This window comes from Lithobates pipiens, unplaced genomic scaffold (assembly GCF_037356315.1).
Source record: "Lithobates pipiens isolate NorthernLeopardFrog02 unplaced genomic scaffold, aLitPip1_a1.2 Scaffold_13, whole genome shotgun sequence".
In the NCBI taxonomy this organism is placed as follows: domain Eukaryota; kingdom Metazoa; phylum Chordata; class Amphibia; order Anura; family Ranidae; genus Lithobates; species Lithobates pipiens.
In genome coordinates, this window is record NW_027507718.1 from 426,568,994 (window position 1) to 426,584,757 (window position 15,764).

General features: G+C 47.0%; 1 protein-coding gene across 3 annotated transcripts in view; it reads left to right on the plus strand.

The window, feature by feature from the left end:
* Window positions 1-15,764, plus strand: part of ARAP2 (ArfGAP with RhoGAP domain, ankyrin repeat and PH domain 2) — a 609,403-nt gene that overhangs the window by 340,900 nt on the left and 252,739 nt on the right. For all 3 annotated transcript variants that reach the window (XR_013272356.1, XM_077477663.1, XM_077477664.1), the window contains exon 17: window positions 13,023-13,125. Coding sequence is in view for 2 of the 3 variants with exons in the window: in XM_077477663.1 (XP_077333789.1) it covers window positions 13,023-13,125 (103 nt within the window). In the remaining variant the exon portion in view is untranslated. The remainder of the gene's footprint in view (window positions 1-13,022; window positions 13,126-15,764) is intronic.

Consider the following 15,764-nt stretch of genomic DNA (forward strand, 5'->3'; position numbering starts at 1 on the left):
TCCCTTATAAAGTCACATTGCATAGGCTCATCCACAACTGGGCAATTGGCTGCAATATGTCCCTCTTGCCGGCAGCGGTAGCAAATAATTTTTTTCGCTGCCTCTTGCAGCATGGGCTTCCTGGGCTGCTCCCGCCAGACCTTAGGTAGAACTCCCACCCTCTCACTCTCTCCACCCTCACCCCTTGGAGTCATCTTACCCGCCACTGGGGATGATCTGGTCTTAGGGGGGAAAGTCCGTGAGTCCCTGGAAGAGGTGGTCAAGTTATCTGTAGCCAAGTACCTCTCAACCAGATCCACAAGTTTATCTGCATTTTCTGGGTCTCCATGGCTTACCCATTTTTGGATGGCAGTAGGAAGAGCTCTCAGGAAACGATCCATAACCACACGTTCCACAATGTTTGGTGCGGTCAAAATCTCTGGCTGCAGCCACTTCCTGCTCAGGTGAATGAGATCATACATTTGAGACCTGGGAGGTTTTCCAACCTGAAAAGTCCAGTTATGCACACGCTGAGCCCGGACTGCCAGGGTGACACCCAGCCGTGCCAATATTTCTGCTTTTAGCACCACATAGTCTTTTGCTTGGTCAGGCTCTAGGTCATAATAAGCTTTCTGCGATTCCCCAGTTAACAGAGGGGGCCACCAGTCCAGCCCATTGCTCCTTAGGCCACTTTTCCCTTTCAGCAGTCCTTTCAAATGTGGTCAAAAACACCTCCGGATCATCCTCTCCAGTCATTTTTGTCAGTAAACGGCTCACACCAAAGGTTGCGGTATTATTGTACCCACTTGCTTCATTGGTCTGCGGACGTTGCTGTATCAATGTCTCTATTTGCTGTTGAAAATTCTGCTCTTGCTTCTGCAACAGGTCTATGAAGCGGGCTTCAGATCGCTGCTGGGCTTGTTGCTGAGCTTCCAAACTCTGCTGCAAAGTTGCATTTGTCTGCTGCTGATTTGCATTTGCCTGCTGCTGGGCTTGTTGTTGAGCTGCAAGGCTCTTTTGTAAAGCTGCATTTGTTTGCTGCTGATTTGCATTTGCTTGCTGCTGGTTTGCATTTGCTAGAGCCAGCTGTCTCAGTATCTCCTCCATGCTGGCCTTAACAAAAAAAAAAAAAACTGCCAAAATTCTCCACCAACTGTGAAGGGGTTCGCTCGGTAGCGGGTGTGTGTGACCCCCTGGATGGGTTCACAACACAAAGTCAGGCACAGCAGACAGCGGTGTAGGTGCAAAAAACAAAAGGTCCGGTTTATTTAGGCTACATGCAGTGATACATATAACAGCCAAACAAAATAAAACAAGAAAATAAATCCTGGTCAGCTTGACCTCTAACTACACACGTAGACTCCCTGTCTAACAACTGGGTGCAGCCTTGTGCTGCCCCAGTCCCTGTCTCTATTGTAGGGGTTTGCCACACAGGCGTTAACTCACCGCACAGAACAGATCTCAGACTCCCCAGTCTATACACACAAAACTGGTTCCAGGATGGAGCATCTCCCTATGCATGCTGGGGTTTTTGTAGAGGTCTTAATGAGCCCACTTACTTCAGCTGGGCTCATTAACTCTTCCCCTCTAATTGTAAAAGTCTGCATAAAGCCTGAATCTAGGACACACATATTTCCCATCCTGAATACAACCAGGTGATTTTACCTGCGTGCTGCCACACTTGGTATAGTACGCTTTGAAAGGCATTTCTTATTGTCTGCTTGCTTCTGCTATTCAGGTCGTTCTTTCAGGCCTTGCTGTTTATCAGTGCTTTCTGGTGTCCGTTCTCACGAGCTGACCGTTTTAAAACCATGTTTTGTCTACGTCCTCGTCGTAGAGTTTGTGCTGTGGAGGGGCTTTGTGTTGGGGTTCTTACTTTGACACAAGCCCGGTCCATGAACAGGGAGGGGAGGCGTTTGTGGACCAAGAATTGGTTGCGCTAGTGTGACCAGTTCTCACACATGCCTTTGCTCCGTGAGATCCGGGAGAATAATCCTGATGATTTCAGGAATTATCTCCGGATGACGGACCCCGTTTTTCACCATCTGCTGGCTTTGCTGACCCCTTATATCAGCAGGCAGGATACCTGCATGCGGCAAGCCATCACTCCGGAGGAGAGGCTCATTGCCACGTTGCGCTACTTGGCGACAGGGAGAAGCCTTCAGGACCTCAAGTTCTCTACAGGCATCTCCCCCCAGGCTCTGGGGATCATTATTCCAGAGACCTGTTCTGCCATCATTCAGGTCCTGCAGAAGGACTATATAAAGCTAAGTTTTCTCCTCAAACATCACATTCTATGTATTTCATGATTGCTAATGTCTTGCATTTCTTTCCTCATTCCCTAATTACCATCATTGCAATATGCTCTAATTCATATACTCTGCCCCTTTGTCCTCAGGCATATTTATTTATTTTTTTTATCAAAAAGGTGTTTATTGAAGTTACAGGTATACAACAATTTCCAGTGCACATTTGCATCCGCTTGGTACTCAGTTGTCAATATACATACAGGCATTACATCATTCCATTGCTCCCTCCGCTCCAAGGTCGCTCAAAGTTCCCCAGCAGGTATATCATTTCTGGCCTAAGCATCCCTTGTCTGCCCTTTGCTACAAATCTTACAGTAATCTTGACAGTATTAGCTTAGCCCAGGTGTATCCAGCCAATGTGACCACAGGCGCTCGAACCTTCCCGGGCACCCCCTGTGTTGATAGATATATTTCTCCATAATGAGGGTTCTGCCCATATGTGTTATCCAGGTCGCCACTGCAGGGGGTTCCGCAGATTTCCAGCCCAGCAAAATAAGTTTCCTAGCCTGGAATAGTGCCCTGGAGACCGCCACCCTGATTGGTTCCAAGGACACCACATCCTCCAAGACCCCTAGAATACAACATATGGGATCCAAAGGTATCTGCGTGTGAAACACCATGTTGACAGTGTCCACTACCTCCTTCCAATATCTGTGGAGCTTCAGGGCAGCGCCACATGAGGTGGATGAGATCCCCCTCGTGTTGCCTGCACCTACCGCACAAGGGATCAACCGTCCCACCCATCCTGCACAGCCTAACTGGTGTGTAATGCGCTCTCAGTGTGATATAAAGTTGTGAGACTTTTTGCGCCACATTCAATGAACAGGAGGTGATGGCTTGCATGGCCTCCTCCCATTGTTCACCCGTGAGTGGACCTATGTCCTTTTCCCAAAGTGGCAGTGCTTTGCACGGGTGATCACGCAGGTGCCGCACCAGCAGCATCTGATAGCATTGTGAGATTATTCCCTTCGTGCCTTCTGCAGAGTGCAACGCATGGTATAACATGGTGGGCGACATAACCCATTCTCCCGAGTCCCCCTGCACGGCCATCGCGTGCCGTAGCTGCAAGTAGGGAAAGATCATAGCCTCTGTAAGGTTAAATTTACGCTGCATGTCTGCAAAGGAGAGAAGCTTTCCATCTTGAAATATATGGGACAGCATTTTTACGTTATGGGCACTCCATCGAGGATCAGGCTGTATTTTAGCAATCTCTACATATGTGTGGTTACCCCATATAGGACTATATTCCGTGAATCCCTGCAGCTGTCTACTCTTGTTCCAGACTTTTTGGTATCATGGACAATGTAGGGGTTAGTTTGTTGGAGCTCTTAAACATCTGGGCCTCCAGTCCCATAGGGAAGGTCTCTGCCCCCGACACATGAAGCAGCAGCCTGGCTGATGAGCCCGCCCGTTCATGCGACATGGAGCCTACCAAATGTTGCAACTGGGCCGCAACATAGTACAGCCAAGGGTTGGGTACCGCCAACCCTCCGCTGTCCTTAGAGCATTGCAGCTGTTCTAACTTGATCCTAGGGGGCTTCGTGTTCTACAACAACTTCCGAAATAGCGTATTCACCACTCTGAAAATTTTTAAATGTATTACAACCGGTGAGTTGTGGAGGAAATAGAGCAGTTGGGGCATTAAGATCATTTTTATGAGATTGGCCTTCCCGGCCAGTGACATCCTAAGGGTATTCCATGTATTTATCCTATCCCGGAATCTCGACAGCAATGGCCATATGTTCACTGAGCAGTAGTCCCCTACTTTGGACATAATTTGTACCCCTAAGTACTTAGTCACTACTGGCACTGGACAGGACTCCGGGACCGCTACCTCTCCCCCATCCAACATCAACATGGCCGACTTAGACCAGTTGATGGTCAAACCGGAGAACCCTCCAAACCTTTCTATTATGGTCATCACCTGTGGCAGGGACTGGCTGGGGTCGGCCAGGAAAAGCAACATATCATCCGCATATAGCATGATCTTCTCGTGAATGACCCCGTACTGAAATCCCTGTATTCCTACGCTGTCTCTTATGAGGGCGGCAAGAGGTTCTATCACGATTGCGAAAAGCAAGGGGGGCAGCGGGCACCCTTGCAGCTTCCCCCTGGCCAAGTCAAAATCGTCAGACATCTTGTCCATCATCCTAATGTTGGCCTTCGGGGAGGCGTACAGTAGTTTAACCCAGGCAACAAATCACTGCCCGAAGCCAAACTTACCTAACACCGCCCACAGGTACCTCCAGCCTATACTGTCAAACGCCTTGTTAGCATCGAGGGACAGAAGGGCCCTACTCTCCCCATTATCTGCCCGCAGCTGCATGTTTAGAAATAGTCTTCTAAGGTTTGTTGCCGTGGACTTATGTGGCATAAAGCCAGCCTGATCTTGGTGAATAATAGTGGACACTATCCCGTTTACCCGGAGTGCCAGGACCTTGGCCAGGATCTTTACATCACTTTGCAGCAAAGAGATGGGTCTATATGACCCCGGATCCACTGGATCCTTCCCTGGTTTAAGCAATAAAACAATATTGGCCTTTGACATAGATTCAGGGAGGGCACCTTCCTCCATGCATGCATTAAACACCTTCAACAGTTCAGGCAAAATGTCCTCCCCGTATTGTACACATACCTCCATGAGAATACCATCTGCCCCAGGCGCCTTGCAGGTGGGGAAAGAGCCGGCAGCCGCCATCAATTCCTCTAGAGTAATCGGGGCGTCAAGGTGTCGCACAGCCTCTTCCAAGAGCCCGGGTAAATTTATTGTGGCCAAGTATGATTGTAGATCGTCATCCGAGTAGGTTTCCCTCGACCTGTAAAGGTCCTTGTAGAAGTCAGCCAGCTCGGATATAATGATCTCCTGAGAATTGACCACCTTGCCGTTTTTGGCTCGAATGGCCCCATTGGCCGGGGACATCTGTTGCGCTTTCGTGATTCTGGCGAGTAGGCGCCCCGTCTTTTCCCCCTCCTCATAGAATGCCAGTTTCGTAAAAAATTGTTTACGCTCTGCAGTGGAGGATCTCAGGCGGTCCAGGGAATCCTGAGCCGCCATCCATGCCTCCCTTGCCGAGTCAGTAGGTCCCATGACATATGCTATTTCCAACCTTTTCACCAAGTCTCCCGCCTGCACTAGCAGTGCCGTGGAGTTCTGCTTTACTAGGTGTATCTCATGGACAAACACCCCCTGCAAGAATGCCTTAAAAGTTTCCCACGTCAAAAGGTCATTGGGGTGGTGTCGGTGTGTCCAGAAGAAACCCTGGATTTGGGATGCTATCCTATCCGGTGAGGGGAACAGCTTGAGCCAGAAGTCATTCAGCTTCCACGGGGCCCTGGGCAGCGTACTGGGGGGTTGAGTAGTCAGCCACAGAGCCAAGGGGGAGTGGTCCGACACTCCCCGAGGGAAGTATTCCACCCCCGAGGTGAACCCCACCATGTTGGAGGTACAAACACAGAGGTCTATATGGGACAGGGATCCGTGGGTTTTGGAAAAACAGGAGAACCGCCTACAGTCTGGGTTTTGGATCCGCCATATGTCGGCCCACCCTACTTCCGTCAGTAATCTACTAAGGGCAGTACCCCGGTTGCCCCCGGGAGGCACTGTCGGGGGGTGTCTGTCCATTTTGGGATCTAGGTAGCAGTTAAAGTCTCCCAAAATTAAAACCGGGACCTCCTGTTTATTGGCCAGATATGATATCAGCAGCTGAAGCACCTCCTGTGAAAACGGGGGGGGGGGGGGGGGTATGCATACAAAAGCAAGAATTAAAGTAAAAGCATATATTTTACAATACAGAAAAACAAATCTGCCAGACACATCTATAAGTGAATCCAGTTCCTGGTATGCCAGTGCTCGGTGTATCAGAACACTCACCCCCTGAGAAAACGAGGTGTGAGTGGAGTGATAGGCCTTCCCAACCCAGGCATAGTGTAGAAACTTCACTGTGTCCCCCTGTAGATGCATCTCTTGAAGGCCTACATTGGCTGGGTGGAATTTTCGTAAACCTGCAGAAATCATGGTCCTTTTCAGAGGATCATTTACCCCCGGACATTCCAAGTCACTATGGGTGTAGCGGACATAAACCGGTTGGGTAGAATCTACTGTACCTACTGGGGGTTCCCGAGCCTCCAAACATCACTCCCGCAGGAGCCAGACCTGCACTTCTCGAACAGACAGGAGGGACTGGTAAAGAGAGCGTCAAGCCCATGGTAGCAAAAAGAATTCAGCCCATAACAGCAAAAATAATGTATCCTGTGCACTGGATATGAGATGCAGAGCGGTAAAAAACCTTGTAACTCCGCTGCCGAGCCATACCGACTAAGCAGCAACAGTAGACATACTGATCAACTTGTAATCTTGCTCCTGACAACCGGGCAGGATGAGCATTTACCCCGACAACAGAGGGGTGGCCCATGCGCGCCTCCGGCTTGGCGGCCGGGCACACGTGGGCTCTAGCGCTGCTCGACGTCAACCGTGGTTGTAGAGAGCAGATGTAAAACCACATTCCAACCGAACATAAAACTCGTCACCATCGAAAGCAGACCATGGACGGAGATAAGTTCGCTGATAACGATCATCAAGTAATGTCCCCTTGGTAACTGTGTAAAAACATCTCAGGTGGATAAGTGCCGATTCTTCCTGAACCCTCCATAGAAAGACACCATGGAATCAATCCTCTGCTCTGTGACGGATGACGTTCTCATTATGGTCAAGCCATCTGGCAGCGTCTTGTGCATTTTCAAAGAAATGGTTCTGATCCATGGCGGTGATACGAAGCTTCGCCGGGAACAGCATAGCGTATTTCAGTTGCAGCCTCTGCAGGTGCTTTTTAAAGCAAACTTAGAGCGTCTGCGTTGCACTTCAGCAGAGAAGTCTGGATAGAAGGATATTCTACTGCCTTAGAATAGCACCGAGCCCCTCTCTCTGGCCAACCGCAACACAATTTCCTGGTCCCTGTAGTTCAGGAGTCTGACAAACATCGCTCTTGGGGGGCCGCCCGGCGGAAGGGGCCGCGGCGGGACTCTGTGCGCCCGCTCCACTGCATATAAAGGGGAAAAAGCTTCCTTGCCAAAAACTTCCTGCAGCCAGTTTTCCATAAACTCAGTGGGGTCCCTACCTTCCACCTTCTCCGGCAACCCCACTATCCGGACATTGTTGCGTCTTAAGCGATTCTCAATGTCGTCTGTTCTGTCAAATGCAAGGTGCGCTTGCTGTGTTGCTATTCGCACATCGCGGTTCAGGTGAGGCAGTTGGTCTTCCATATCACTCACCCTCCCCTCCACTGCCGTGGTTCTCTCCCTGTTTTTTTGTATATCCTGGCGCAGCAATGACACTGTCTCTTTCAGCCCCCCAAATTTCTCCTTAAGGTCATCCACAGAGGCTGTGCATCTCTGTACTGCATGCAAAATCTCACTTAGTGTGGGCTGGGGTGCATCATCTGTCTGCTCCTCAAGTATGCCAGGCATAGGGTCAGGAATAGAATCCATAGGAGCACTATTGTCATCTCCATCAGCATGGAGTGGGGAGGCCTGTTCTGCAATGGACGCTGAGCACAGCGATGCTTCTGGGGACATGTCCTGTGTTCCTGTAAGCTTCTGGGCATAATATAACATGTCCCTAGGCTGATCTTTGGCCTGGGGGGGTTCAGATGACTTACCCCCCTGAGAAGCTTTCTTGTCCTGGCCGTGCGGCGTGCTTTGTGGCTGAGACTGCCAGGCGCCATCTTGGCTGTGTGTGGCGGCCGCAGCTGCGGCTTCTCCCCGGTGTTTGCGGGTCATCCCGTCCGTTTTGAGAGCAGCGGTGTGGTCCCTGAGGGTCCGGGCGTTAGTGTGCGGCAAATCCACCCTGATTTCGGCGGTATTGTCGGTGGGGAGAGGATCGATATAGGATCACCAGCGGGAGCTCTCCGTAAAACACCACTGCTCACATGCCCAGTCAGGCCACGCCCCCCGTCCTCAGGCATATTTGCCTCACTAACTTCCCCACCATGCTCTTCTTGGCCCATAAAACTATAGTCTAGTCACTTACCAATGTCTTTTGTCAGCTCCATAGTATTGCTTTCCCCTAAACACCCCCTATAATGTCTACAAATGTGATGTGTGTACTTCAATTCATGCAGAGTCACATTTTTTGAATTTTTGGGGTTGTGCCAAACTCATTAGGAACCCCCCTCCCCCCAACTGCTAGCTCAGCTGATGGCAATTCTCTATCTGATGACTTTACCAAACCCAATACACACTATACCTACCTTTTTGATGCTCACATTTATGGATGAATTCACCTAAGCATGTAGTGCAAGGGCCTGCCTCAATACTTTCAAATGCTAGTTTTATTTTGTTTTTTAACATGTTAATTATCTGGATATGTAATAGCAGAATGTCAAAATGTGCTTCCATTTTGTTTTCTTTTTGGGATTATGACACTTCTTACCTGTCTGGTGGGCTGCCAATAGTGTAACTAAAGAGGGGCTTTCCAAAGTATCACACATTATTTAGGCATTCGGCTCTCAATCAAGTGGAGAGGGTTACCTGTCCAAAACATCCCCCCTCATTTTTTAGCAAGGGCTCATCAGATGGGGGGGATGGTGGGGTGATGACTCTCATAAGGGGACCTTATACTTTAGGCTTTAAATACTCATTTCCCAAAATACTCATTTCCCAAAATGTTGTAACAGACTTCTTGTCCTGGAGGGACAACACTCATTTACTGTACCATAGCTGTCTCAGGATCAGGGCCGTCAATAAGGGGGGTACGCTAGTCCCCCTCTACTGGACCCGTGCTCATAGGCTGGGCCCAGGCAGCAGGGGAAATCAGATGTGGGCAGGAAAGGAAGGATGATTGGCATGGCAATTACAGGAATGATGCCCTGTGTGTCTCTCCCTCCAGCAGCTGAATGCTGGTTTCTCCTCCTCTCCTTCCTGTCAGCTTTAAGCTTCTGGATGGAGAGACACACAGGGCATTGTTCCTGCAATTGCACCCCTGCATCACGATCATCCTCTCTGTCTGGTAATTAACAGTTTGAAGTCCAGGTCTCCTGCTTGTCATAATGACAGCAAGCAGACCCAGCTCCAGCAGCGCTTCCACCCCCAAGGCTGCCCCTGTGTGTGCAAAACAGATCTCTAACCTGTAATGTCTGGAGAACGGCACACATCAGTAAAAATTCAGGACTGGATTATGTTATTCCAGTACCCTGACCACCAAAGGGAGGGGGATATTTACATTGCAATCACATGCTCAGTGTTAGCCAATAATGCTTTGTGCATGCTGCAACCACTCCCCCTTTCCCTTACACCACATTTTGACTTCAGTTCCCGAGGAAGAAGAAGCCAAAATGATCCTTCAGCTCCATAGCTCTCATTTGAGTTCTTTTTTTCTATATGTTAATTTCAGTGATGGGGAGAAGCAGGTTCTGCAGTAGTAGGGACAGCTATAGGTATGTTTTTTTAGTGCAGGTAATGAAAGAAGAGGTGAACCGGACCAACATTCTCTCACAAGCTATTCATGTTGTCATGTATTTATTCAGACACCAGGCTGTTGAAGATCCTTAGTGACAGTGTCAGCTGGAATCCTATATATTACTGAAACTTAGCGCTGGAAGGTAAAAATTGGCCTGGGTGGGAAGGGGGTAAATGTGTGAGGTATTGAAGTGGTTAAAGAGTAACTCCACCAAACAAAAACAATCCCCTCTGGGTGAGCAATGTACATTTAAAGGATTTTAACAAACTCTGTTGCAGAGTCCTACCCGTTTCTGCTCTGAAGTAAAAGCTAATCGTTGTTGGCAAAGTAAATATAAATAGGAGTGATTTTTTTTCATGATTAACCACTTCAATGATGAAACTATGAATACTGGGCACTTAAACACCTTCCTGCCCAGACCAATTTTGAGCTTTCAGCGATGTCGCATTTTGAATGACAATTGCGCGGTCATGCTACGCTGTACCCAAATGAAATTTTTATCATTTTTTTCCCACAAATAGAGCTTTCTTTTGGTGGTATTTGATCACCTCTATGATTTTTATTTTTTGCTAAAAAAATAAAAAAATACCGAAAATTTTGAAAAAAAATTGTTTTTTTGTTTCAGTTTCAAAACTTTGTAAATAAGTAAGTTTTCTCCTTCACTGATGGGGCTACACTGATAGGCACTGATAAGGCCACACTGATGGGCACCAATGAGGTGGCACCAATGAAGTGGCACTGATGAGGTGGCATTGATGGATACTGATATGTGGCACTGATGGGCACTGATAGGCGGCACTGATGGGTGGCACTGATGGGTGACACAGATGGGCACTGATAGGTGGCACAAGTTGGCACTGATAGCTGGCACAGATTGGCATGGATGGGCGGCATGGATGGGTATGGATAGGCGGTACAGATGGGCATGAATAGTCGGCACAGATGGGCATGGATAGGCGGCACAGATGGGCATGGATGGGCACTAATAGGTGGCACGGATGGGCACTGATAGGCGGCACAGTTGGGCACTGATAGGCGGCTTTGTATTACATTATACTGTACTAATGGATGCCAATCAGTGCCAAACAATAATGCATGCCAATCAGTGATGCCCATTATGGGCACTGATTGGCATCCATTGTGGGCACTAACTGGCATCCCTGGTGGTCTAGGGAGGATTGCCTTGTGCTGGACATCCCTGGTGGTCTGGTGGCGTCCCTGGTGGTCCAGTGTGGGCATCCTCGGGGGGGCTGCGCTGATAATCGATCAGCACAGACACCCCCTGTCAGACGCGAGTGAGGAAAAGCCGATCACCGGCTTTTACTATTTACACTGTGATCAGCCGTGATTGGACACGGCTGATCACGTGGTAAAGAGTCTCCCTCGGAGACTCTTTACCGAGATCATAGTTGCAGGGTGTCAGACTGACACCCCGCAACAACCATCGCCGTGATGCGCGCCCCCGCAGCGGCTCAAAATCCTGATCATGTCATATGACGTCCGGTCAAGATTTTGAAACCACTATGCCGCCGTGTATCTGGTTAATCAACTGCACTTGCAGTGTTCTAATGGAGAAAATTACACAAACTGTGCAAACAACACCCCCAGGTTGCCATTTTGCATTGAATTGCACAGACTATTACATTGCTGCAGATTAATAGACAGAGGTCATTTTTAATAACTTTAAATCACAATATGCTTTGTGTCAAAATTGTACATGCAATATTATTTTTTCCCCTTATTTACAATTTTTTTTTACCCTTTAAGTAGGTTTTAAAAAAATATATACAGTATCTCACAAAAGTGAGTACACCTTTCACATTTTTGTAAATATTTTAAAAATCTTTTCATGTGACAACACTTTGCTACAATGTAAAGTAGTGAGTATACAGCTTGTATTTGCCCTTGTACACACGGCCGGACATTATGACAACAAAATCCGTCGGATTTCGTCCGACGGATTTTATCCGAAACTGGTGTTGCATACACACAGTCGGACAAAGTTGTCGGAAAATCCAATCGTTCAGAACGTGATGACGTTATTTAGTTACAACGGGACTACGTTCAGGCTAGTAGCCAATAGCTTTGGTCTAGAAATTTGATCTGAGCATGCGTGGCACTTTGTCCGGACGGAATTCTCTACAAACGGTTGGACAAAGTCTGATCGGATCATGTTATCGGAAAATTTTTATATCCAGCTCTCAAACTTTGTTGGTCGGACATTCCGATGGAAAATGTCAGATGAAGCCCACAGACGGTCGGATTATCCGACAACACGGTCCGATCGGACATTTTCCATTGGAATGTCCGACCGTGTGTACAACAGGGCTAACAGTGTAAATTTGCTGTCCCTTCAAAATAACTCAACACACAGCCATTCATGTCAAAACTTCTGGCAACTAAAGTGAGTACACCCCTAAAAGAAAATGTCCAAATTGGGCCCAATTATCCATTTTTCCTCTGGGGTGTCATGTGACGTGTGTTACAAGGTCTCAAGTGTGAATGGTGTGTTAAATTTGGTGTTATTGCTCTCACTATCTCATACTGGTCACTGGAAGTTCAACATGGCACCTCATGGCAAAGAACTCTCTGAGGATCTGTAAAATGTGAGAGGTGTACCCACTTTTATGAGATACTGTATATTCAGTTTAAAAAGCTGGTAGACTCTTGACTGTAAGTAGAGGGAACACATTGCTCCTGTTATCACTATTGTATCAAGCTTACCTTTCCAATTAAAACTCAGATCTTTGTATAACTACCATAAAAATCTAACTAGAATGTGTATTAGTATTTAAGAAATCAAGTTTCCCTTTAGCCATACATGTATTTGTAAGGCTTGGTGCACATTGTATACCCATCACACTTTCCCTTTAATTAGCTTCAGAAAATGAGCTGTGAATCTTTGCAATATTTGTAGGAAATAAATTTCTGAATAAATAGGCACTGATAAAGAAGAGAGAAAAAAAATGAAGCCCTCGGGGGTTTATCTGAGATTTTAATATAATTATTTTTTTGGATCCTTTGCAATATCTATAAGAAAAAAAATATGTGAGAAGTCATAAGCAGAATGTAAGTACTAGACATTTTACTAAATACAGTCATTTTTTTAAGGTTTCTATATATCAAACATTATTACCTATTTTTTCTCTTCACTAACAAAAATGGGTAAAGATATTTTAGTGTTGCATGAAATAGCAAACGCTATTGAAAGAATTAGGCCTTTGGCTATGTTAGATTATTCAATCTAAATAAAACAGTTTTTTTTTTCTCTTCTGCTCTAGGGCCATCTTTACCTTTGAGATATACTTATTGTCGGAACGTATGTTTCTTTTTGGAGCTGAAAGTGTAGAGTCTCAACGAGAATGGGCCAAAGCACTATCTAAGGTAATGCCGATAATTATCTGATAAAGCTAAGCCTCAGGCATTAGCATTAAATAAATTGGCGTTAACTGTATGCTCTCACAGGAGCCAGCTTTAATTAAATTTTTTTTTTAAATATGCAAATAATTTTTAATGTTACTGTGCTAAAGGGAAATTATCAAGAAAACTTTTGAAATTGTAAATGCAACAAAATATAGTATATGTGGGGAAAAAAAAACTATTGGCCTTTATTTTACCAAAATAATCTATAAATTATCCTACAATAATTCTAATGCCGCGTACACACGATCACCGCCGGACTTTGCAGCGAAGGTCCGCCGGACTTTCTGAATGAGCGGACTTGCCCACACACAGCCAGACTTTTCCGCTGGACTTTTGGCTGAGGTCCGCCAGACTTTTCAAATGAACGGGCTTGCCCACACACGTAGTAAAGTCTGTTCATTTTGAACTTGACTCCAGGTAGACAGGACTAGCGAAGGAAGTCAATGTCACCACCTCCATTAGCGAGATTGACACCTTGCTAGCCCCGTCACCTGGTATGGATTTAAAGGGGAACCCCTATGCCGGAAAAATGGCGTGGGGGTCCCCCCAAAGTCCATACCAGGCCCTTATTGGAGCACGCAGCCCAGACAGTCAGGAAAGGGGTTGGGGATGAGCGAGTGCCCCCCACCCCAAAGCACCTTGTCCCCATGTTGATGAGGACAAGGGCCTCTTTCCCAACAACCCTGGCCTTTGGTTGTCGGAGTCTGCAGGCAGGGGGCTTATCGGAATCCGGGAAGAAAAATATGTCAATAAAAAAACACACCAGACAGGTTTTCAAAGTCATTTATTAGGCAGCCCCCAGATCCCGGCCCCCCCACCCTATGTGAATGAGTATGAGGTACACCGTACCTTTACCCATTCACCTGAGGGAAAAAGTGTCAATAAAAAAACACAACACAGGTTTTTAAAGTAGTTTTTAGACAGCTCCGGGGGGTCTTCTTCCGAATTCGACTGTAACATCATAAGGGGTGGGGTCATCATGTGACATCACCCAGCGACCCCACCCTTATGCCTATATAAGTCGCCACTCAATGCGTCCCTGGCATTACAGCGAGAGAGAGTGTCATGTCAACATCGGAAGAGAAGAAGAAGAAGAAGAAGAGAGAGACAGTGACATCAACGAATGAGAAGACTGGGCCAATGCTAGTAAAAGAGCTGGAAGAACATAGCGGAGGAGCCCGGCAGAAGAACCGAAGAGCGGGAGAAGTCGGGAGAACACCCCTGGACGGTGGTGACTAAGAAGAAAATCGGGCTCCTCCGCTAGTAAAAGATCGTAAAAGAGCAGAAGATAGCAGAGGAGCCCGGTGAGAAGACCCCCGAAGTCAGAAGAAGACCCCCGGAGCTGTCTAATAAACTACTTTAAAAACCTGTGTTGTGTGTTTTGTTTATTGACACTTTTTCCCTCAGGTGAATGGGTAGGGGTACGGTGTACCCCATATGCATTCACATAGGGTGGGGGGCAGGGATCTGGGGGCACCCTTATTAAAGGTGGCTCCCGGATTCTGATAAGCCCCCCGCCCGCAGACCCCAACAACCAACGGCCAGGGTTGTTGGGAAGAGGCCCTTGTCCTCATCAACATGGGGACAAGGTGCTTTGGGGTGGGGGGCCGCCACACAGCCTGGTACAGTTCAAGAGGGGGGGGGGCGCTTGCTCCTCCCCACCTTCTTTCCTGACCGGCCAGGCTGCGTGCTCGGATAAGGGTCTGGTATGGACTTTGGGGGGACCCCCACGCTTTTTTTTCTGAGTAGGGGTTCCCCTTTAAATCCATATCAGGTGACGGGGCTAGCAAGTTGTCAATCTTACCGATGGAGGCAGCGACATTGACTTCCTTCGCTAGTTTCGTCTACCTGGAGTCATGTTCAAAATGAATGGACTTTATTCCGTGTGTGGGCAAGTCCGTTCATTTGAAAAGCGGACTGGCACACAGACGAGGGGATTGTCCATCGGAAAGCCGAGTCCGGTGAACAATTTTGAGTCAAGCATTCTTTCAAAGTCCGCCGGAGCCCACACACAGTCGAATTATCCGCTGGAATAAGTCTGCCGGATAGTCCGATTGTGTGCACGCGGCATAAAAGAAAGAATGCTTTAGATGAATCTGCTTTACCTTATTTGTTAATGGTGTAACCAGTAGAGATGACAATACAAGTGCTTGTTCTCTCTTGTTCTGTTTCCAGAGCAGTATAGATTTAAAAACTGCATTAAGTTTACTGGATTCAGCAAGTGGATGTAATTTCTGGCCAAAATGTGCACATGCCCAATACTAATACAGTCCCTCATTGTAGAAGAGCCTTGTTTTTAGCCATACAAAACCTGGCAAAGCAAATAAACAACATAAAAGCAAATGTAAATATCTTTAATCTGAATTTCTAACATACATTTGTATAATCATTATTAGGAATAATTTTATAGTATACCATAGCATGATATGGATGTATGGTTCTCATATGCAATATTTCAGTAATCATTGCTAAACCCCAAAACAAGAATGTAATATATTGCAGCTTACTTTTACTTAAATGAAGTTCCTCCTGCATTTGTATAAATTTTTCAGGCTTTTCCAATTTATTTTCACCAAGTAATCCTGTGAATATCACACTTC